This window comes from Thunnus thynnus, chromosome 5, assembly GCF_963924715.1.
Source record: "Thunnus thynnus chromosome 5, fThuThy2.1, whole genome shotgun sequence".
Lineage (NCBI taxonomy): Eukaryota > Metazoa > Chordata > Actinopteri > Scombriformes > Scombridae > Thunnus > Thunnus thynnus.
Window position 1 is genome coordinate 16,765,327 of NC_089521.1, and position 23,667 is coordinate 16,788,993.

Genomic DNA, 23,667 nt, shown 5'->3' on the forward strand with positions numbered 1-23,667 from the left:
AGTTTCTGCTTCCTGCCATCAAAACACTGTTCACATCATGTGTGTATAGGGTGTGATCTTAAAAATGTAAATCAAAATCACTTTCATTTCCACACAGGATTCTGTTTATTCTATCATTGTTATCATTGATAATCAAATCATTTATAACAGCAAAACTAGAAGTACATCAATGAAATACTAACTTCAATTAAAGCATTTATTCTCAAAGACGGTCACCCATTTGTGTGCCGTACAGCGTTCAAGTGTATCTGCGTTTACCTGTAAATGCTGATACAGGTTTTCAGATATGCTATAGTTCAGATACAGTTTTAATTAGTTTGTTCTCATGTGCTGCCAGATGACCTGAACTTTTCCCACCTTTCATTTTCAAAAAGTTGCGCTGGAAAGTAATTTATGGCGTCAGAAGTAAAAAGTGCAATGCATCCATTTTAAATTGAGGAAAAAGTAGATCTCATTAAACGGTAATATTCAGGTATAGTAAATGTACCTCAAAATTCTATTTTATCCACTATGGGTAAAGGAGCTTGCCTCAAATCATAATAGCAAATGCTTGATGAGAAATAGAGATTGAAGCTATTTGCGATGAGGGAAATGAGCCGGATAAAAAAAAGGCAGCAGTCTCCCTCAGGGATTGTTATCTTCAACAATATATTGTATTTTATTGCCAAGCTATTTAAAGACGATGCATCTAGTGATCTACAATGAGTTCTTTGACTGATTATAGACAGCACCCAGGATTTTTGAATTAATTAATTAACTTAAATGGGTTGCAGGTTCTTTGGCTGTTTGTCCAAGGACCAGCAATATGTTATTAATGTGCCTTAGCCCCAGAGGAATTAATTTACAATTTGGAACCTGTACTGAAAGCATTTAAGGTACCCTACTGTGAAGAAATTGGCTTTTATTGTCCTTTCAAAAAGATAAAAACTCTACATCATAAAAAAATCGGTCTTTATTTATGTAGCATATTTCTTGAAAATGACCAAATTCAAAGTGTTTCACAGTCTGATTAGTAATAATAGATAACACAGACCATATGGTACACAATATGGTGCGCAGCATTTGATATAAAATATCAATGTGTTTGTGTTTCCCAGGCTCTGGAATTTGTAAGAGCCTCCCTCACCAAGGTGGACGACACAGAGTTCATCTGTCCAGACGGATCTTACGCCCTGCAGGACGACAGCCCGCTGGCGATTGCTGCTGTCATTGGAGGATCCTTCAGCAGTGTCTCCATACAGGTAAGAAATACACCAACAGGTATAGGAATATTTACACAAACACATTTCACCATCACCATCTTACTTTAACTCCCTTGATAGCTTCTTCTCTCTTATGTTGCTCATCCTTGTACCAGACGTATCGTGACCAAGTGTGCAAAAGCTGACATCCAGTTACATGGCAGTGCAAGTGTGTCCATGTCTGCATGTGTGTCTGTGTGTGTACTTGTTTCTGTGAATCAACTTCCATCGGTGTGTTCTTGTGTGTTTCCCCAGCTCTTGTAGCTCTTGTCACAGAACTGGGTAATTTGCATAGTTTAGCATAAAACCTCCTTCTCCCTTACTCCTCTGTGACTGCACAAAAGCTTCCTCCTATCAGTCCTTAAATCCCTAATCTCTGCAACTGTCTCTCTGTCTTATCTTTCTCACCCTCTCTTTTTCTCTCTTCTATGTATTTCTTTTTTTCCTGTACCTTAAGTCTTTGCTCTCCTCCTTCTCATCACTTCCTCTTTCTTTTTTTTTAATTCTTCTTCTTTTATATGCATTCAGAGGCGTCCCTCCCGGCTATTTGGGGAGAGCTCAGTGTATGCTGACCTCAGCCCCCTTCTTCTTCTCCTCCTCCTCCTTACTGGGGCAGCCATTGTTAACACATCTGCTCTGTCTCTAGTCCTTCATCACAGATATTATCGCTTGTCTTTCCCGCAGCTCCTACTTGTTGCCCTTTGTTGGCGTTGCTGTTGTTTTTACCTGTCTTTTCTGAGGGAAGCGCTGTTTACGAGACCCTAACTGTGCTCTGCTTTCTGATCTTGTGCCAGTGAAGCTAATCCAGCTACTTCTTCATGCCTCTCTACTTGGCCAGTCTGTCTGTTGCTTCTAAATGAAGTAATAGTGAATTATTTTATGTTTTACCATGCACAACTAAACTCCAATGCCTCGAAGGCATTTACATAGCAGGCATCATTCCTTCCCTACGTTCGTACATGTGTGTGTATGTGTGTGTGTGTGTCTGTGTGTGTGTGTGTCTGTGTGTGTGTGACTTGCATTCCAAGTGGAAAACACACAGCACCCCTCCACTGCACCAATTTTTTTCCTTCTTCTCTTTCATTTTTTTCAACTGATCTCTCATATTCAGCCCATTCCTACAGTACATCTCCCTTCCCTCTCTAACACAGGAAGAGAGCAGCTTTCACTAACAGAGTAAACTCTGCGTGTCCCTGCGGACAGGCCTCTTAGCTAGCTGTGGTCATTGTTCAGTGGCAGGTAATGGAGCAATAGGGTTACGTTTTGCAGCATGACCTTCCCTGACATTTAAGTCAACTGCCATCTCAAAACTATAAAACCTGCCTGGAGTACTATAAGCAGCCATCCATGTGAGTGTATGTGTGTGTGTGTGTGCGTACCTCAATGCAGGTGTTGTGTATGTGTCGACCTGTCCTTGCACGCATCAGTATATATATGTGAGTGTGTTTTCTAATCTTCTACACTATTAGTCTAATGAGATTCTGACATGTTGTCAAAACAGCTCATCAACTGAGCTATGAATGAAATATAGAAAAGCCCAGAGAGATGCGCTCTAAAAGGATTAAACTGAGGCAAGAACAGAATGGCTGTGTACTTTGTGTTTATTTGCGTGTGTGTGCATGTTTGAGTGGGTATGTTTACATGCCTTTGTGGCGCATGAGTATATGTAGCAATTATATTTCCACTGTTGTGTTGGTGTCTATGACTAAAATTGTAATGAAGAGAACATGACCAAACCCCAATCAACAGTAAAAGGGAATATTATATGGACATCAGTAGACCCCAGATGATGTCCATCACTAATGCATGAGTCAGTGATTTATTGAACTGTGTGCGTGTGTCTGTGTGCGTGTGTGCGTGCTATTTTGTACATCTCTTCTTCATGTGCATGTAGTATATGCTTGCATTTAATACATTGTCTTTTACTTTCAAATAATCACATTGTGCTTGAAGCACTTCCTAACAGTGTCAAGCATCCAAATATGTTCTATTTTTTCCTTTGATGAAAAAAAAAGACATTTCATCATTCCAGTTGTTTTTGTGGGTTTTACATTCTATCATTTTTCATCAAACTTTTCCATTACTTGCTTAACCAAGGGGCTTGACACACATGGAGATGCTCTCCACTACAAAGTAGTGGGTCAAGGGAGAATAAAAACACCTAACACAACAACACTATACACCTGCAGTTAGGTATGTTTTTAAATAGCTGTGGTTGAACGATTTCATTGCAGTTAATAATACTACATTTGATCTGTTTTGACATTACTCATACACATCATTATTTTCTCTGCTGGCTGACATTCTTTATGCAGACATCTTTTCTTCCCACCTACCAAGAAGAAACTATCATCTTTTACAAAGACACTCTGTGGATTTTTCCAGTGAGTGCTGTGCTGCAAAGCTTTTGTTTTAGATGCTTTTGGGTTGTGTTTTGTTTTTTTAGTCTCCCTTTGCCCCTTTGGGCCATATTAGAGACTGGAGCTCCCTAGAAACTGGAAGGTACACTACTTTATTTATCTGAAATCTTTATTGTGTGCAGCTGCCAGTGTCCAGTATTGATCAGAACATTCAAAAATGTTGAACTCAGCAGTGGCAGATCTAAACTCTCAGTATCTGTTATGAAACTAATAATGGTTGCATCTTTCAAGTTATCCAAGGGTTGGACACATTTCTCGGAGCAGTATCTGATAAGCATGAGAGGGTTAATTGTAGTATGGCTCTTTTCTAGGGAAATCCACATTTTTCATTAGCCAGAGAGTTTTTTACTCTTTTATAATACACACATAAATCTGTTTTGTTTTTGAGATACTTAATCTCTTCTTCAGTTTTTCGCTATCTGTGTATACTTGTACAGTTTCGCAAGTGCTCCATGAAATTAATTGTATAGTAATTGGCTCTGTTGTTTCCACCTCTCCACATTGTAAATTGTAAATTAACAATTAACTTAACACAGTTCCACACCGCAGGCCTGGCTGATACCCATCTGCTTTCAACAGCGTAACTACAGTGTAGACAAACAGACTCTTGTTTGTAGACTTCTTATGTCACTTTACATACAACTAATCTTACAAACTAGCAGTAAGATTTAGACTTATCCAATTTGATCTACACAACATATCACATTATAGAATTTGTACAAGTGTGATCAACAATATTGTGATCAAAACCAGTCAGTTCAAATCAAACTCAATCTACAGCACATGATATCAACAACTTATTCAGATATGGGATATCAACTTTAAAATCATACTATTCATTAAAATGAATTTTTTTTAAATATTTCTCTTGATTTATGTCTCATTTTACTGAATCTCTCGCCCCAGGTTGCCAATCTTCTCAGGCTCTTCCAGATTCCTCAGATAAGCTATGCGTCAACCAGTGCCAAGCTCAGCGATAAGAGCCGCTATGATTACTTTGCCCGCACCGTGCCCCCTGACTTCTACCAGGCCAAAGCCATGGCCGAGATTCTCCGCTTCTTCAACTGGACATATGTTTCCACAGTGGCATCAGAGGGGGATTATGGTGAAACAGGCATAGAGGCCTTCGAGCAAGAGGCCCGCATGAGGAACATCTGTATCGCCACCTCAGAGAAGGTAAGGCATGGAATAGAATAGAATCCAAAGAATATAATAGAATATGAGTTTGTTTCTGTGCTCCAATCTGCATGAATATAAGCAAACGTTGCTCAGAGCCAGATACCAAAAATATTTTAATCTGCAGCGTCACACTGATGTATGGCCTGAAGCTGCACCAGTAACAATGAAAGGGCCACTAAATTTGTGCGCTTATAAAAGTTTGTCTCCATGTCTTATCTTGTCCTACACACAAATGAGTTTTATATTACACTGTTGTTATCTGCTGTGAACTAGAAAATGAAAGCTTATCTACAAGAACTCATACTGGGTACTTTGACATTTTTCGTCTCATTTGCTACAGAGATGCATGTTGGTGTGAGACTAAAGTACAAAAATTCACAAATAGCTACCAAACCATTTTGGGTGTAGAGGCAGCCTATAGAGCACAATACATCTGTCATTACATTAAAATCCACTTTCTGTCCAGGTGGGGCGTTCTAATGCTAAGAAGTCCTATGAAGCTGTGATCCGTCAGCTCCTCCAGAAGCCTAACGCCCGTGTCGCCGTCCTATTCCTGCGCAGCGACGATGCCAGAGAGCTGCTGGCAGCTGCTGCCAGGCTTAACACCTCCTTCATCTGGGTTGCTAGCGATGGCTGGGGTGCGCAGGAAAGCATTGTCAAGGGAAATGAGGTCACCGCTGAAGGAGCCATCACACTTGAGCTGGCAGCCAATCCCGTACCAGAGTTCAACCGTTACTTTCTCAGCTTGAACCCAGTCAAAAACCATCGGAATCCCTGGTACAGGGAATTCTGGGAGCAGCGGTTCCAGTGCTCTTTGGGTGGTGGAGGAACAGGAGGAGGGGGGGGTGCTGGATTGGGAGAGACACCTCTCCCACCGTGTGACAAGGACTTGTCAATGGACAAGAGTAACTTTGAACCAGAGTCCAAGATCATGTTTGTGGTAAACGCGGTGTACGCCATGGCTTATGCCCTCCATGATATGCAACGGAGCCTGTGCTTCAACACCACCAAGCTGTGCGACAGCATGAAGGCCTTGGACGGGCGCAGACTCTACAGGGATTACATCCTTAATGTCGGCTTCACAGGTAAGAGAACAATCGTGGCAGAGTGAGTGAGTCCCAGATAAGGTACATGGAGAGTGAAAAGAAGTGAATGTTGGAGAGGAAGTTGGGGAAGAAAAAGGAAAAATAGTGACAAATAGACAGGAATGTGAGTGCTGCGCCTAGTTAACAGTCCTCTCATGAACAACACAGGAATGTTGTCCTTCTCCTCAGCCAAAGCAGCCAAGCCACAGAACATAAAAAGTACTGAGACAAATCCGCTTAATTGCTATGTATTGTCAGAGCCAGCCTGCCATTGACACCTATTACCCATGCGTAATTGATACGACACTACAAAGTTGCTTTGAGGAATGAGAGCTGCAGTTAATCCGTCAGCCATATTCTTCTCTCTTGCACTAATGAGATTGTGTGTGTTATAATAGCTCCTATAGCGGGCTGCCTGTCTGTCTGTCAGTCTCTGTAGAGTTGGGAGAGTAGAGACAGAGGATTGGCTTGACTGACAGACGGCGTACAAAGGAAGCGTTATAAATAAACGGCTGTGTCTCGGGGAATGACACAGGTTTAGAGTTGCTTATTCCTCCACCAACCGTGACCAGGAGCAGACATCAAAACAGCCAGACAAACAACACTAACACGGCAGCTTTTCCACGGGACGCTGGGGAGAGCGAACAGGAGTGATGGATGGAGGACGAAAGACTGGCATCACATATGGAGGGAGGGCAAGGGAAACTTACAGATAAGACTGACAGGCAGTCTAAAACGAGAAATGAGAGTTGGGGGTAAGGTAAAAGTATTAGGGAGGGAAGGAGGGAAGGAACAAGGGAGCACTGAGGCAATGCCGGAGTGGGACAGCATGCGTCAGCAGAAGAAGAGGATTCTCTTTGAAATTCCCCATCTTCATTTCTGCTACAAATCAAAGGACTTGGAGCATTTCAGTCTGAGTGGAGAGAGACAGAAAGAAGGAAAGAGAGAAAACAGTCAAGGCGATTGCAGACACAGCCTCCGGTTGGCACAGATGATAACCACTCCCTTATAGGATGCGTACTGACAGGGGTGGAAGTGATATGCAGATTCACTCACAGAAAGTTCAAAATGCTTTGGAGAAAGTAAGTAGAGAGGAGAGGAAAGGAGAGGGGAGGGGAGGAGAGGAGAGGAGAGGAGAGGAGAGGAGAGGTGAGGAGAGGAGAGGAGAGGAGAGGAGAGGAGAGGAGAGAAGAGGAGAGGAGAGGAGAGGAGAGGAGAGGAGAGGAGGTGTGAATCCCGCTGTGACTTCCCTACATCTCTATGTCTGATCATCTCTCTCCCTACATGCCCCTACTCCCACTCTCTCTCCCTTCTTTTCACTACTGATGTATGTCCATGAGGCGTGTGTCTTTATTCTGCAGTAGCGAAAGAGCAACAGCATGTACAAGGATCTCGAGTTCTTTATAGCTCAGTGTCAGTGATGACGGTGACAGCATGATAAACAGCTGTATGGGTAAAAAATGCACTCAAAGAAGCTTAGACAGTGATTTTGGATGTTGATGGGGGTGGTGCGGTGAAACTGGAAACTGTAGTTTGTTTTGAGTTGTTGGCTAGCTCTAAATGACTCACTCTCATTGCTGTACATATACATCTTTGCATCTACAGTATGTAAGGAAGGAGCTGAGGTGAGGTGAGGTTGCATGTGGTGTATAAATACTGCAGCATCACCATCCGCAGTGCTCTCAGTCTGAACTGTAGCAGACGGAAAACCAACACTGTTCAGTGTTCTCTCCAGATCTCTCTCCCATCTCCCTTTCTTACGCACACATGCGTGTTCATTATACACTTTATTGCATCAAAGTTTGATCTCACATATATCTTCCCAGAATTCCCACTTCACTAAATTACTCCCCCTCCTGGACTTAACACACACAACAGAACGGACTGTGTTAGGGCTGTTTTTGTTGTGTGTTACTGACACTGGTGCACCAAGGCAGTATGTTGTGCGGTTAGGAGTGTGTATTCATATGCCGCTCTCTTCATCTAGTCTCATCGCGCTAGTTGCTATGGTAATGAAGCCGACACTATTGCCAATTGTTGAAGTGATCTGGTAGATCATGGGAACTGCTCCCTACCAACTAGTAAGAGACGCAGAGGCGCATTTGTGCATTTTTATGAGGCACTTGATGCATACTTAGAACACAAAACACACATAACAGTTAGCTTCTTTTTTTTTTACAAAGAGGGAGCTTGAAATGCTTGTTTTTTTTTACCAGCATGAAATTGCAGACAACCCCAACCCACACACTTCTCCTAGCCATCATTCAACTCCCACCCACCCACCTCCCCGATCTGCAGCAAACAGATCAGTATATACACACATGCACACAGTCTTCTGTTCAAATAGCGGTGATAGATGTGATATTCCCCCTTCCCTGCACTGATGTGTGTGTATGTGTGTGCGCGTGATATGTCTGTGTTAGCAGAGGCGGTGTGCCTTCAGGGCCATATTGAGCAGAGAGCTTACTGCAACGTTTAGATGCTAGAGAACAACCTTCACTCCTTCTTTCCCTCATTTTCTCTTCACTCTCTCCCTCTGTCTCTCTGTCTCTGTCACTCTCTGTCTTTCAGTCTGTCTTTCTCTTACTGCTCGTCACTATCTATCGCTCTACATCTCTCTCTGTTCTCTTTCTCACCCAGAAACTGTCCTACTCTCTCTACATTCAAAAACAGCACATCCCACTCAGACTTCACAAGGTTGCTCTCCTGCCTCCACCGCCTCTCTGCACTCCTTCACTTTCCTCATCCCTCCCTCTGTCCATCCTTCACCTTTTCTCTATTGATTCCTCCATGTAAAGGCTTTCCTCCGTCCACCTATATCTCTGCTGCCGTCACGTCAGTTTCTTGCTTTTCTCTTTTGCTATCTCCTCTCCCTTTTTCTCGTATTCTTATCCCTCTTCTCCCTTGTCACTTCCCTCCTTTCTTTGCCCTTATCTTGTCTCCTGGCTCATCCTCCCTCCCAGCACCTCCTGCATTTGGCCTGCTGTTTCTTTCTTTTGTCTCCTCTATCTCACCACCTTTCTTTCAGTCAAGCCTCAGCTCTTGGCTGCTGCGCCTTTCCTCCTATACATTTCTCTCCCTTGTTTTAGACTTCCCTTTTCTCCACCGTATCTGTGCTCTATTCCCCTGTGGCCTGTTGCTCCGCGGCCCAGGCAGTGCTCCATCCCTGGGGACGGAATCTGCGGGGAGAACAAATATAGCTAATGTGATCCGTCTGTGTGTGCATTTGTGACATGTGAGTGCACCCCTCTTTCCATATCTGTATATGCTCAGGGATGTGTGTGTGTCCCTCCGCACTCTTTCTGTGAGGCACAGATGTGTAAGGTCATCAACGCTCTGAAGGAAGAAAGAGAGGGATGATGCCTCTGGAAGGTTGGTCACACCATTCGCAGTTCAAAGCCATTGTATCTTCTTTACATTTTACCTGGAGCAGGTGTGCATTCATGCATGCCCCCATATGAAGTGTTTACTTTGTCAAGCTTGAATCGGGATTAAATCAAGTATTCAGGTGAATTTATGTTTGGAAATATAATTCTCTATTCCCTCGCCAACAGCTAATCAACAGCCAGCTTTTGAATTTTTAGTCACACACTCACACAAAGAAAAGATTCCCCCTCTCTCTATGAGTCTGTATACCTCTCTCTTGCTGTCTTTCCACTTTTAGATTACTTATTCCTACTCATTCCTCCCAAGCCCCTTTGCCTCCTCTCTCTCCCTTCCTTTAATACCCACAATCCCCCTTGGGGTTCGCTTTAGCCCGACATGGCCGAGAACATAATTAATTTCTCAGCTTCTCAATGAAAAGCCTGTTTTCACCATGCTTCTAATTAATCTAGAATAATAAGGTGTTTCTCGAGTTAGCAGGAATGCTAAAGTGTCTCACAAAAATTTAGGGATCTGGTTAGGCTGCGTTATAACGACAGTTTGTTTCGCCTAACTTTATTTGCCTTTTTTACTGTAAATGTTTTATATTCTGTGGCTACAGCTGTTTGATTAACTCTATTCAATAGAGGAGTGCAGAACAGATTTTGGCTGACAATGTAGTGAATCTTCTTAGATAAATAACAATATATTCACAGTTAGTCTACATAAAGGGCACTTTGTATTTTGAGTCTGAACATGTCAGTTTATTTGCTGCACTGTATCCAGTGTACCCCAGCTACACAACATGGATGCTTTGGGTAGAATTGGAGGAAATTCTCCACTGTTGAGTGCTGACAACAACTTGAAGGCATGGAATCTCACTGAGAGCTGCGGGTCTGGACTGCGCCACAAGCAGTATTGTATGGATGAGGTCACACAGAATCATCAGCCATCACTGTTATAGGGCTTAAGTTGTGAGTTATGTGTTAAAACACCACAGGAAAGCCTAAAAGCTACTGTTAGGAACCACATTAAATTGCCTTCAAGGCAACCAATGGAATGGCACCCTCCATTGAGTCACTCATCAGGTCAGATGTCCCTTCCCATCTGGACTGGTCTGCCATGGTGGAATGAGCTACCCAGCTCCACATGTCTGCTGACTCCCTCAGTGCAATACCTTAACAATGGAGCCTCTTTAACCTTTTAGCCCTTTGTTAATTGTTGCACTACTGTCTTGTTGTTTACAGTATTTCTTATGCACTTGCCTATTTCCAGCCATTTCTTAGTTGTTTTTTTTTAACTATCCAGTGCTCTTACTCAATGCACGTGTCCCTGGTCAGCTCCTTGATTATTTGTACCACAGCTTTAAAGCCTGAATATCTTGTCTCGCATGTAAGTCACTTTGGATAAAAGCGTCTGCCAAATGATAAAATGTATAAAATGTAAATCTAAATTAAATTCTTGAAATGATGGAATTGGTTTAGTTCATAGTTAATCAAAGTCATGTCACTCAGAAACATGCTGTAAAGGTAACTGTGGTACAAACATGTCTATTGTGCATCTACCAAAATTCAGATGCTTTCTGGCAGATGCTAGTGGCATGGCTCTATGGATGGCATGCCAGTCTGTTCGGTCAGTTCACCACTTTTATCCAGCTGAAATATTTCAACAACTATTGGATGAATGGTGATGAAATTTTGTAGACATTTGTTATCCCTAGAACATGAAGCCTGCTGCGTTGAATTTTAGTGAAACAACTGTACAGCTATTAGATGAATTGCCATAAAATTAGGTTCAGACATGTCCCCTTCAGGATGAATTGTAATAAATTTAGTGATCCCTTAACTGTTCATCTAGTGCCATAATCAGGTCCAAATTTTAGTTTTTAGTCCAGTTTTTTGTTTTTTTATTATCAAATAACTAATGACATTCCCATTGGCCTCAACTGTACTGTGTTTAGAGCTACTTTGCAAATCTTAGCATGCTAAGAAGTGAAAGTAACATTGTGAACACGGTAATCATTATAACTGCTTAACATCAGCATGTTAGCATCATCTTTGCAAGCATTGTTTGCATGTTGACATTAGCATTTCAAAACCTAGCTCAAAGCACTGCCGTGACTCACAGTGCCGCCAGCAAGGCTGTAGACTCTTGTTTAATCAGAACCAAATCTTTTGGTCACTGGAACTCAAAGCTCATCAGTGTTTTAAATTTAGCCAGGAGAGAGTTTTATGGAGAGAGAGTGGCGTCCATCAGTCAAGGACCTGGGCTGCCTGTCTCAGCTCTCTGCATTCACCAGAGGAGCCTTGGTGGCCTTCGCCAGCTCTAACTTGCACTTCATACACTTTTCTGATAAGCCGCTCTGTCACGTCAGCAAGGTCGCTTGTTGGTTATAGGGAGGAATCGCCAGTCCCCTGAGTCTATTGCTCTCTGGATGTGATCTGTTAGAGGGAAGTCAAGGACAATACAGCGCCCTCAAATGGGTCTGTAGGCTAATGCCGTTATCTCCTCAGTCTGTATTACACGTAATTACCACATACAGCTAATTAGGCTTCAGCACACATCTAAGGTCCTAATAAGGTGCAGTTATGATAATTAGCTGGTGGCAAAGTGTTTCTGTGAGTGTGTATGGGTGTCTTAGAGGAGAAGGGCCCAGTTTGTCTTATTGCTGTGTTATTAGCAGACTTTATTATCTGCCAACTTGCAGTATAATGGATTCATATCTCTTCTTCGTCTGAAGATATTATCAGCATTTTCTTATTGAAATCATTTTCATTTAGCTGTCACCAAGACGTTTAGCCTAAAAACTCAAAGAAGACTTGACACCTAGAATTTCCTGTGACAGAGAGGGAGAGGAGAAATATAGAGGGTTATGCTGTCTCTGTGATTTATGGATTTCATAAACCCTAACCCCCTCTGCTGCCATCTGACACACCATTCTTCTCTGAACACACTAAGCTTTCACAACAATAGTGCAGCTTTAGCCCTTGTCAGTGTTGCATGCACGTACACACACACATACACACACACACACACACACACACACAAACACCACTAACAGCAGGGTCAGAGCTTTGGTTCTGTCAGCACAGCCTCCCACAGCGCTCAGAGCAATACCTTAACCATCACACTGTAAAGTAAAACTTAATGGAGCGTCCACACGGGTGTGTGCACGGACATCCTCATACACACTTTTCAGCCAACAGCTTACTCGCAATCTGTATTCTGATTCATTCCACTGATCCCAAGCTGTATGTTGGGAGAAAGAATTTGGCCTGCGATTTCTTCAGTAACCCAATGACACAGAGATATGAGGAAGACAGCACAGTATCATCAATGCTGCTGTGCACTGAAGACCAAGAGCCTTGTTATATGTTGAAGAGTGATGCTTTATAAACCCAGCATACGTTGTACTATCCCCAGCCACATCATCATTTGGCAGGGGAGGCAGCAGCGTATAACACAGCGGTGTGCAGTGTGTTAGCAGCACGGAGTTGATTGCTCCGCTGTAAGGACAGAAATGGCACTGTAGGACTGACATACATTTTGTGTCAAAACGACCAAGTGTCAGCACTGTCAGGTCCGACACTGCCTGCAACACATCAAGAAATTACTTTTTTCCGGTTCATAGACGCTTTTCTCCTTGTTTTTTTTTTTTTAATGTTTTCAGCATCCTGCCAATTTTACAATCTCTTCTGTTCCCACATCCTCAGGGCAGATGGTAATCCTTTCATAACAACTTGTATACAAACCAATTTGGCAGTTTCAGCAATGTACCTCCCTCACATAAGAGACCCAAAGGCTAATTCTATCAATGTGTGGGTAGCTATAGCACTGCCCAGGGATTCAGTCCTCTGCCTTCATGTTATGGGCATGCAGTTTGTTAATGATGCATTTGGTAATAAACTTTGTCAGGTCGGAATTTAGAGCAGTGTTTTTGTCCCTATGTGACCTTAGGGATGGACAGGAGGCCATTGATACACACAAACATCACCAAGCATACCAGGCATTTATAGCCTCTTAGCAAATACTTTTGTAACTGGCTGATCTTCAGTAATGAAAACGCTATTGTAATGCCCCTTACTGTCTGTTCTAGACCCCTAAGGCTTAAATGACCATGGGTTATTGTCTCTATCCTCACTGCTGCTTTTACGAGGCATCAATGAGAAATCAATGGGATGATTGTTTGTGAGCAGTTTGTTTAGCTTTAATCTCCTCTTTCCATTCATCACTTTCTTTTTCACTCTTCGTCTCCCCTCACCCCCTCCAGCCCCTTTCTCTCCTCCAGGCAGTGAGACAGTAGTGAAGTTTGATACCCAGGGGGATGGCATGGGCCGATACAACATTTTCAGCTACCAGCGCTCTGGCGATCGTTACGGTTACGTGCCAGTAGGTGAATGGGCAGAGAGTCTGAGTCTGAGCAGCGATCTGATTCACTGGCCCAGAGAAGTGGTGCCCACTTCGCAGTGCAGCGACCCCTGTGAGCGCAATGAGATGAAGAAAATGCAGGCAGGTAGGAGACTGAATTTCAACAATGTTCTTTTTTGTCACAGCCACATACCATACCGAGCAACAATGCCTTTTGAAAAATCTCAAGCTGTCATACTCTTCTGTTCATATTCCTGTTTCCCAGGTGAGTACTGCTGCTGGATCTGTACAGCCTGTGAGCCTCATGAATACCTGGCTGATGAGTTCACATGCTCGCCCTGTGCTCCTGGCCAGTGGCCCACTGATGACCTGACATCCTGTTACGACCTTCCTGAGGACTATATTATGTGGGAAGATGCCTGGGCCATTGGTCCAATTACTATTGCCTGTGTAGGGTGAGTGATAAAGAGTTGTCAACATGATGTCAGTTTCTGAAAGGTGTAAGTTTGTGTGAATGTCTGTATAGTTGTGTTGGGAGAAGGAAAGGGAGTTGAGGCTTAAGACAATCATTTACAACTATCAGTTATTCTGATTGGTTTTCCAAACCTAAACATGGATGATGAAAAGGATGGTTCTTAAGTTATTAGGATACTCTTTTTTTGATCAACTTCTGTCTTCGTCTTCGTTTGTCTGGCTGAATAACCCCCCCCCAACCTCCTTCCCTAGGTTCATGTGCACTGGCTTGGTGTTCTGGGTGTTTATTCGGCACAATAACACACCGCTGGTGAAAGCATCAGGCAGAGAGCTATGTTACATCCTCCTGTTGGGAGTCTTCATGTCATACGCCATGACTTTCCTCTTCTTGGCCAAGCCCTCTCCTGCCATCTGTGCCCTGCGGCGCCTCGGCTTGGGCACGTCATTCGCTGTCTGCTACTCCGCCCTTCTCACCAAAACCAACAGAATCGCCAGGATTTTTAGTGGGGTGAAAGATGGAGCGGGTGCAGTGAGGCCACGCTTCATTAGCCCGTTCTCTCAGGTGAGCAATTGCAGCATCACACCCTCCATTTGCATCAGTCAGACGGACAGACAGACAGACAGAGACAGTAGATCTTGATGACCTTACCTTCCTGTCCTTTCTTCTTTTTTTAGGTTTTCATCTGTTTGAGTCTTATCTCGGTCCAGTTAGTGATGGTGTCGGTGTGGCTGCTGCTGGAAGTTCCCGGGACACGGCGCTTCACGTTGCCAGAGCGACGGCAAACTGTCATCCTCAAGTGTAACGTACGCGACTCCAGCATGCTGCTGTCACTGGGATATGATGTGCTCTTGGTCATCCTGTGTACTGTGTAAGTGTAGCAGACCTGGTTCGATTTGGTGTGATACACTGTTAACTGTGTTTTGCTGCAATTTTCTGATTTAAACTATGTTCAACAGTTGTGCTTGGCTCCAACATAGGTCAAAGTAGCTATCAGTTTTTTTTTTTCCAGATGGTCTAATCATGAATATGAATCTCTCCCCCTAGGTATGCCTTCAAGACCAGGAAGTGCCCCGAGAACTTCAATGAGGCCAAGTTTATTGGATTCACTATGTACACCACCTGCATAATTTGGCTGGCATTTCTTCCCATCTTCTATGTTACATCTAGTGACTACAGGGTATCCTCTTTAACACACACACACACACACACACACAGACACACGCATTTGCTCTTGTCCTTTAGGAAAACATTGCATTGACTTACATTAATTCTATCGAGACTTACCTCAATCTTCCCATAACTACTACATGCCTAACTGACCCTAACCGTAGCCTAAACCTAACCCTAATCTTAACTAAGAACCACATCAACCCTTCTGAGGACCTGTTTTGTGTCCCCAAATGGAGGCCATGAATATGTGAGCAGATTTTTATCTCCAGAACGTGAATAAGCACACAAGCCACAAAAAAAAACAGGTGTAGTGGTAACTTAAACAATTTCTAATCCTGCTGGCAAACGTCCCAGCTCTGCAGTACTGGGATGACAAACAGACAGACTCTGTCAAACTGCTGACACATGTCCAGATTTAACAGCGAAGGGAGTGAGTGTTCACCTGATCCATACAAATCTTACGCATACACACACCTTAAACACACACTTCCACGTACACACACACACACACACTGCATAGTATCAAAGAGTGTGAGAGAAGAGTGCTGATGCAAGTGCTGCTCATTTGATCCCAATAAAAAACAGCTCACTTTCTCACTACTATCACCTCTCTTTCTCTCATCTCTCTCTCTCTCTCTCTCTCTCTCTCTCTCTCTTACACACACACACACACACACACACACACACACACACACTCCCCCTGAAAATAAGCATTTCTTTGGCCTTGTAATCTGACTTTAAGATTAGTCAGTTAGAGGCATAACATCACTCACCACTCCCACCCTCTCACACTCACACACATAAACATAAAGTCCATACGCAGGGGACATTTTTTGGAGGGTAGATAACTAATGTCCTTCACTGTACTGTGACTTTGCCCTAAGCTGCTATTACTTAACCCTGTAACCCTCACCAACACTTTTCAGCCACACAAAGTTAAATACAGCAATGATAATGGAAACCTAAAAGGGACATACACCTCTCCAAATCAAGAGAGGATAAGATTATATTTAGCATCTATTTCGTACAATAAATCACAAAACATTAAGTTAAAGCTACTGTCGAGACGTCAAGTTCGGCCTTTGTGGCCCCTGTTGATGAAGTCTCATTGATCGACTGTAGTTGTTATCCTCTCAACTGTTTCAAGGTAACAAAGTCTGCCAATAAAGAGTCATACTCGCACTTTAAAAGCCTCATTGGCTCTGTGTACTTATAGTAATCGGTTAATTTGATCTATTTATCCACTGTTTATCCAATTGGCTTTGATTTATTATTCGGTCTTTGTGGTCTCTGTTGATTAAGTCTTTTATTGATCCACTCTGTAATTGTTATCCTCTCGACTGTTGCAAGGTAACTAAGTCTGCCAATAAAGAGTCATGCTCTCACTTTAAAGGCCTCATTGGCTTTGTGTACTTTAGCAATCGGTTAATTCGGTCTATTTATCCACTGTTTATTCAATTGGCTTTGATTTATTATTATTTTATTTTCTGCAAAGCACTCCATTATACTCACTCAAAAAATGCCTTTGAAAAATGTTCATTATTCTAGATTATTATCGTCGAATTAGTTCTTAAGGGCAATTACTTTGTACTAAATTAGCATAAGATTTATCCATCAAAGTCTGGCTATTAATTACAGTCTCTTCGTTTGTCCTCTCCCTCTGCAGGTTCAGACCACAACCATGTGTATCTCAGTCAGCCTGAGTGGCTTTGTGGTCCTGGGCTGTATGTTTGCTCCCAAGGTCCATATCATCATGTTCCAGCCCCAAAAGAATGTGACCAGCCACAGGCTTAACCTCAATCGCTTCAGTGTCAGCGGGGCTGCCACCACATACGCGTCTCACGGTAGGTTACATGCAGTTACCTCATTTTTAAAGAGACAGGGGTTTAGAGCAGCACTCTCTTGCAGTTTTTTCTCTCTCTCTCTCTCTCTGTCAAATGGGTGTGCTCAACATTTAATATCCTGCACAGCGGACAACTCTACGTTCCACTTTAGTTAAAGGGAATACAAAATCTGAATTTAAAAGTATCAAGCTGTTTGTTTTCTGCATTTTTCTGTATTTTGTTCATATAGAACACCAACAGAACAGCTTTGAAACGTCTGATAATGCTATGTCCCATGCCAGGAAGGTCTCCAAATACAGACTACTGTCTCTCCAAATGTGTTAATGCATGATTGACAAGTTCAATCATGAGCTAGTGAGTCTTTAAAGAATGGTATCCTGCTGACAGAGCTGAAGCAGTAATGGGAGCAGTACAATGAGATACCAGGGAATATGCATGCCCCTATGCAGTGAACATATTTCAGGTCTTTTGTGAGAACAAAAAGAATACTTATAGGAGGGATGAGTGGGATAATTGAGTTCGTCCTAATAAACTGTAAATTGAAAGTGATACTACTTTAAGTATCACTAGATTAAGTCTGCATTTACACCACCACTCAAATTTTACTTATCATTCTTATCAGTGTTCTAAAAAGGCATTGCTCTTTGGTAATTGATTAGCTTAGTTATTAGCTTCAGCTATTCTGACTACAATATAAAACTGTGCAGTTCTTTTGTTATCTGCACAGATGCATCAAGGCAAAACAGGCACTGTCATCTAGAAATCAGATTATCCTTCTATGGTAGCATATTTAACTAACACAGCACGTCATTGAGTATATAAGTCTACCGATACATGCACATACCTATGATTAATTTGAAACAATGATAGCACAGCTACAAAGGTGATTCCACTTATTGGCTAATTAAAATTCTTCTTAGCTCTGTATGGGAATGTACTGACTCTGTTTCATTGACATCTGCCTCACTCACAAATTACACCTTTATTATTTTCATTGGTGCACAGAGTTGGGTGACCTTATGTAATTCCCAGCATAGCTCCACCCAACTTCAACCCGAGCAGAGGTCTCATCACACACATTAATTGAAAACAGCTGTGCATGTAGGACCTTTAATAAGAAAAAATCACTTTGGCAGCTAAAATCATTAGTACGCTTTTATGAACAAATATGCAAGATTTCTGTCTTTCCATGTAAATATCTATTCCGTCCTTTTTTTTCTGGTACCTTCTCTATTTCCAGCTTCTGTCAGTGCCCACTACGTCCCGACCGTGTGCAACGGGAGAGAAATTGTCGACTCCACTACTTCCTCTCTGTGACCACACCCAGTCCTCTCTCTAAATCTGCCCCTGCGACTGTTAGCGAATCCATGAACATTATCCTTCTCAAGCATCATTCCCCACCTCATACACATACTGAACACAGTCAAACACACACACACACACACGTACACAAATGTACACATACACACATATACACGCACAAACCAACAAACACCTTCCTTGTGGACTAGAACTGTATTGTTTCACAAATGTAGAAAGTGTGTATCTATAATTAAATTATTTTCTAGGGATGTACATACATGGAATCGACATTGTTGTAAGTAGAGAAACAAAACAAAAAAAGTTTTTAGGAGGAATTTTTGGAGCCTTTGTTTTTGATAGCTTTGTTATGATGCGGTGTAAATAGACATTCGCTTACTCATGGTAGGAGGGTGTGTATCCCTCAGTTTGGATGCACATTTGTGGCTCTGCTTGACTCACCCGCAATATCCCACAGACTTTTTATTCTCATGCTTTTTTGTAGGTCTCATTGTAATAACCAATTATGTATGCATTTCTATTGTGTATCTGTACATTTGTATATTATACTACCGATGGTTCAAACAGCACAATGTTGACATTCTTGTAACCCTAGAATGAAGGTGGACAAAAGCATAAACTGGATCGGATAGAACGTCTGGAACAGACGTGTACAAAAATCCATCAAGCTCATCGACTTACAGTTATACTGTGGCAGAACACAATTTTCGGTTTGAGAATTCATCTATTCACATCTTGATAGATGTGCTTTACATCCTAGATCCACATAAAGAACCCATTGTGGCTGTTTTGCAGGAAAATATGTTTTGCTTTTGATACAAACTTTCATTTTTCTATTTCTAATCATGGAATCCCTTTATCTAAATGGCCATAGTTCCAGACATGTGTTCACCAAAGCAACAGTATGTTCCCTCCCACTCTCAATCACAGTTTCTTTAGAGGAGTGCCGTAATGGATTGCTAATAATAACTAATAGCACGGATGAAAAGATAGAGTACATCAAATGCATTTCTTTTGCCTCAAAACTGTAAATATAGACAGTGCTGCATTAGTTCTGTCAACAAAAGCAAATTGATGTCTTACCCAGTTATTATGAATTTATACTCAAATGACTCAAACGCTAAGGGAAGGACACTGTCTGCTTTGCTGAACACATGTTGAATTTTTCCAACTACAGGGGAGTGGTAGCTTATGTTTTTTGTGCCCCATAGATACAGTATGTGGTGATGTTTTGAATATGGCTATGTGCCTTAATGTATGTTTGATAGTTCTCCAGATAGAGGTTGTAAGAGATCAGTTTTACATGATCGCCTGCATATCCTTGTTTGGTCGATGTAAAAGTGATCTCAGTATAGAGTACATGTTTCAGGGCAACACTATGCCTTTTAGTTTTATTCCCTATTAAGCCTTCTGCCATTGATTGTTTACCTGAAGTGTGTGAAACAGTGAATCTGAGGAATCCTTAGGTTGAAATGACTTTCTCTACCCCCTTTCTTTCTCCAGTCCGAAATTTAATGAACATTAAGTGGATATTTCTGATACACTCATCTGATTTTATGCTACATTTTTTTACAGCTTAACTCCAATAAGAAGGCAGGGGAAGAGAAGCTCATATACCATTAAGATGAAGTCATTGACTCACTGACTTATTGAAGTGTGCAGTTTACATGTCTGTGTTAAATGTGTTGACGTTGAGAGGCACAGTGGAGCAGCTGGCTTCAGCAGTCCCAGAGAGGCTCACAAGAGGAAGCAGAGCACACAATGTCAGCTGCTGGCAAATCCCAGCAACAAAAGGATGTTAGAGTAGAACTCATAAACATAACATACATATCATTTATCAAAGCATCCATAACCATCAAACTCTTTCTATTTGTGGTTGGAAATATAACAGACTCTGCTGGGGGATAATTATGAGGTGGGGGAATAAATGAAAAAAAAACATATGGATGAAGTTATGAGAAAATCTAAATAGCGTAAATTAGTGGACTAATTTAGCATTACAGCATATTTCATTTTAAAGAGTGCCCTCATGCATGACTTTAATGCATCTAGGATGGGAGTAAACTATAGATAAACATATCTTAAATAGTTACATACTATATTATGCTGTCTAAAAGAAAAGTGTGACTGTTATACTTGATATTTTTTTAACAAAATATGTGATCAGAATCACTTATTGATCTTTTAAGATTCCCCAGACAAGCTCTCCAGATCTCTTTTCTCCGTGTTAAAATTCATATAGTAGTTACAGGCAGAACTGTTGAACATTCATCTCTTGTCCAGTCTCCAAAAGCGTCCTGTGATAATCACACTGAATGATAGATTGAAAGAATTTTAGAGAGCGGTGGATGCGCCAAGACGAGCCGACCTACATTGGGGCGTGTGTGTTAGGTGCAGAGAGCAGGAGGAGAGAGAGATGTGGCAGAGCAGAGGGGAGCTGCTGCTGGATTATGTAAAGCACTCCCACAGCCCAGAAGTCACAGCGCTTCTATGGGAGCTCAAAGCATCTCAGAGATTCACAGTCTTTGTTAGCAGAAGGCTTAGCCATTCACTCAGTGGTCCTGCTCCCACAAGATACACCCCGCATGGCAGGTTGCTATGGACAACCACCGCCGCATCCGCTGCCGGAATGTCTATTTGTCTGCATGGAGGGAAGGGTGGGAGGAGGGGTGAGGAGAGGGTGAAAGAAGAGGAATAGAAAGAGGAAAACGGGTTGCTGGTTCTGATTCAAATTGGCAGTGACTGATGAGATTTGGCTCAGCAAGGCCCAGTACTTTACCCCCAGCTTTTAATGGCCACACAAATAGAGCACTTAACCCTGATTCTCCTCTCATTTGGTCCAGGGACTAGTCTCGGACAACAGTCTCACACTCTTCTTCTGACCCTTTGTCTCTCACTCCACCTCACCCCTTAAACCTATTCCACGCCACCTTTGTCTACCTTCTATGTGTGAAACTTGCTGCTGAGTTGGTCTCAGCCAAGACCACCTAAGCCAACATATTGGTAGCACCACACTTAAACTGAAGCACTCAGAGCTGACTGCACAACACAGCACATGCCAACAAGGCGGCCTTGAAGGGGTTGGAAAAGGGACAAGGGGAAGGAAGATAAAGGAGTTGGAGAGTGTATGGGAAAATGAAAACGGGATTCAGATATAAAGAAAATGCATCACTTTGAAATGCATCACCTTTCTCACTATGCTACACTCAGTTTATCATCTCATGTACCCCAGTAACTTCTTACTTGGCTTTACTCATGAATATCCTTTTCACTAAGGACATTGTTCCTCTCTTCAGCCTCTGCCAACTGCCATGTGCTCTACAAAGGTCTCTGTGCTGTAGCCCCCACTATATAACAGAATGTGTCCTTGGCCTCTAGGCTTTGAAACAAGACAAGATCTCTGCGGTGAAATGAAGCCAAGGTCAAGCTGAACTCTGGAACTGGCCAATCACAAAGCAATAGTTCCATGTTTATGATATGTGCAATAACGAGGCTGTGATGACATCATAATAAATAACAACAAGCAAACAGCTGGTGTTGTCTGTTCGTCCTTCCATGTCTGTCCTGCTTTGACTAATCAAAAAAAAGGAGTTCAGTGTGTCTGCGTGCACAGCATCTATAAATCTCAGGTAAAATCTAAATGCTGAATGCAAGTGTAGATAGATTTTGTCAACAACATTAATAGCCCCTCACCACCACTTTCACGCACACACACACATACAGAGGCTCTACTCTATTCTAGTGTGTGTTGGCAAATGTTAAAAGATGTCTGTAACACTCTGCCTAATCTGTTCCCTAAGTGATGGCACTCCAATTAAACCATCTATGGAGTGCTCCCTGCCTTAGGGCAATGCACTCCAGTGTGTAAGCTCAGTCTCAAGAAAGAAAGAGAGAAAGAGGGAAATAAATGAGAGAAAAGAAAGAAGAAATAAAAACAAAAGAAATATAAAAATAGAAAGAAAGGGGAAACACACAGATAGGGAGGAGTTTTCTGCCCTGAGTAGAGCAGTAGAACAGAAAAAGAGTGGGTTAGAAAGTAAGGAAGATTTTTAGATATTTGGAGATATCAAACATGTCAGGCTGTTGATTGAGTTAATGAAAATTCTGCACAGAGCAAAATGCTTTTATAAATGTTTGCAGGTTATTCCTGCTTCTGTCTATTATTTCTGGCTACGTCATACTACTTGTAATTCCTACTTTTGCAAAATTGGATGTTGACTTTTGTCTTCTGGCCTAGCAATGATCGCTCTCTGGTGGTAGGATCAGGTCATTACACACACATTACACAAATAACTTTTAAACCTAATATACTACAGCCAGGAATTTCCAACCCCAACATAACAAGCATGTTTAATCTCCTAGTAGCAGGTTAGCAAATACTTGGATTTCTAAATTCTGCCTGTGGAGCACAATATGAGAAGCTCTCTTCCAATATCTCACACAGCTGCTGGGGCTTAAACAAAATATGGTAATAATAATTTCCATAAATATATATGATTTGTTATTATAAAAATTCCAATACAATATATAAGCCATAGATATTCAAGACAGGATCATTTTCATTTTCAGTTATTCCCACCAGGTCTTTAAAATAACTTCAAGATATTTACACTTAAAAGTACTGCTAGTCTTAAGAAGTTAAATTGATAAATCAAAGTTATCAGTATTTATTCTCAGACCAAATTACCAAAGATTATATTCATTTTTTATTTATTTGTGTATTATATCATTATTATTTTCAGTAATAAAATTTGTGCTGCACTTTTTCACTTATTTGTATAGTGATCTTCAAATACTGTATACCAATAAGTCAAACTATGACATTAGATATATGTACATATCCTTCATTTGAGGAAAACAAAGAAAACGAGAAACTCCCTAAAGAGGTATCCAATTCTGACCTATGACATATGAAATACTTCTGTTATGATCATGCACCAAATTAAAACTAGAAAATGCAATTTCTGAAGAAATTATGTGTGATTGCTGAAAGCTGAGATTGATTTTGTTGCTGGAAGCTGAATAGTATTGAAATTCTACCAAGACTAAGATTGCCTACAGGTGGGATCAACCTGACGGTCTCATATTTGTAAGACAGCATGCTATGCACTGTGCTAACATGTGACACAGCAAATAGTCAGCAAGATCAGATTTTCATACTTAAGCTTTTATTATTTATATTTAGTGAGGAGACTGAGAGCC

The 23,667-nt window shown here is 41.8% G+C and overlaps 1 protein-coding gene across 1 annotated transcript in view; it reads left to right on the forward strand.

Annotated features, from left to right (window-relative positions):
* The window catches only part of grm3 (glutamate receptor, metabotropic 3), a 38,354-nt gene extending 16,361 nt beyond the window's left edge, over positions 1 to 21,993 (forward strand). Inside the window, exons 5-14 of the mRNA XM_067589593.1 lie at positions 1,098 to 1,241; positions 4,568 to 4,837; positions 5,307 to 5,925; positions 13,559 to 13,801; positions 13,922 to 14,111; positions 14,383 to 14,692; positions 14,806 to 14,999; positions 15,176 to 15,308; positions 16,968 to 17,145; positions 18,386 to 21,993. Of these exons, the coding sequence (XP_067445694.1) occupies positions 1,098 to 1,241; positions 4,568 to 4,837; positions 5,307 to 5,925; positions 13,559 to 13,801; positions 13,922 to 14,111; positions 14,383 to 14,692; positions 14,806 to 14,999; positions 15,176 to 15,308; positions 16,968 to 17,145; positions 18,386 to 18,462 (2,358 nt within the window). The 3' untranslated portion in view covers positions 18,463 to 21,993. The remainder of the gene's footprint in view (positions 1 to 1,097; positions 1,242 to 4,567; positions 4,838 to 5,306; positions 5,926 to 13,558; positions 13,802 to 13,921; positions 14,112 to 14,382; positions 14,693 to 14,805; positions 15,000 to 15,175; positions 15,309 to 16,967; positions 17,146 to 18,385) is intronic.
* Positions 21,994 to 23,667: the final 1,674 nt, after the last annotated feature.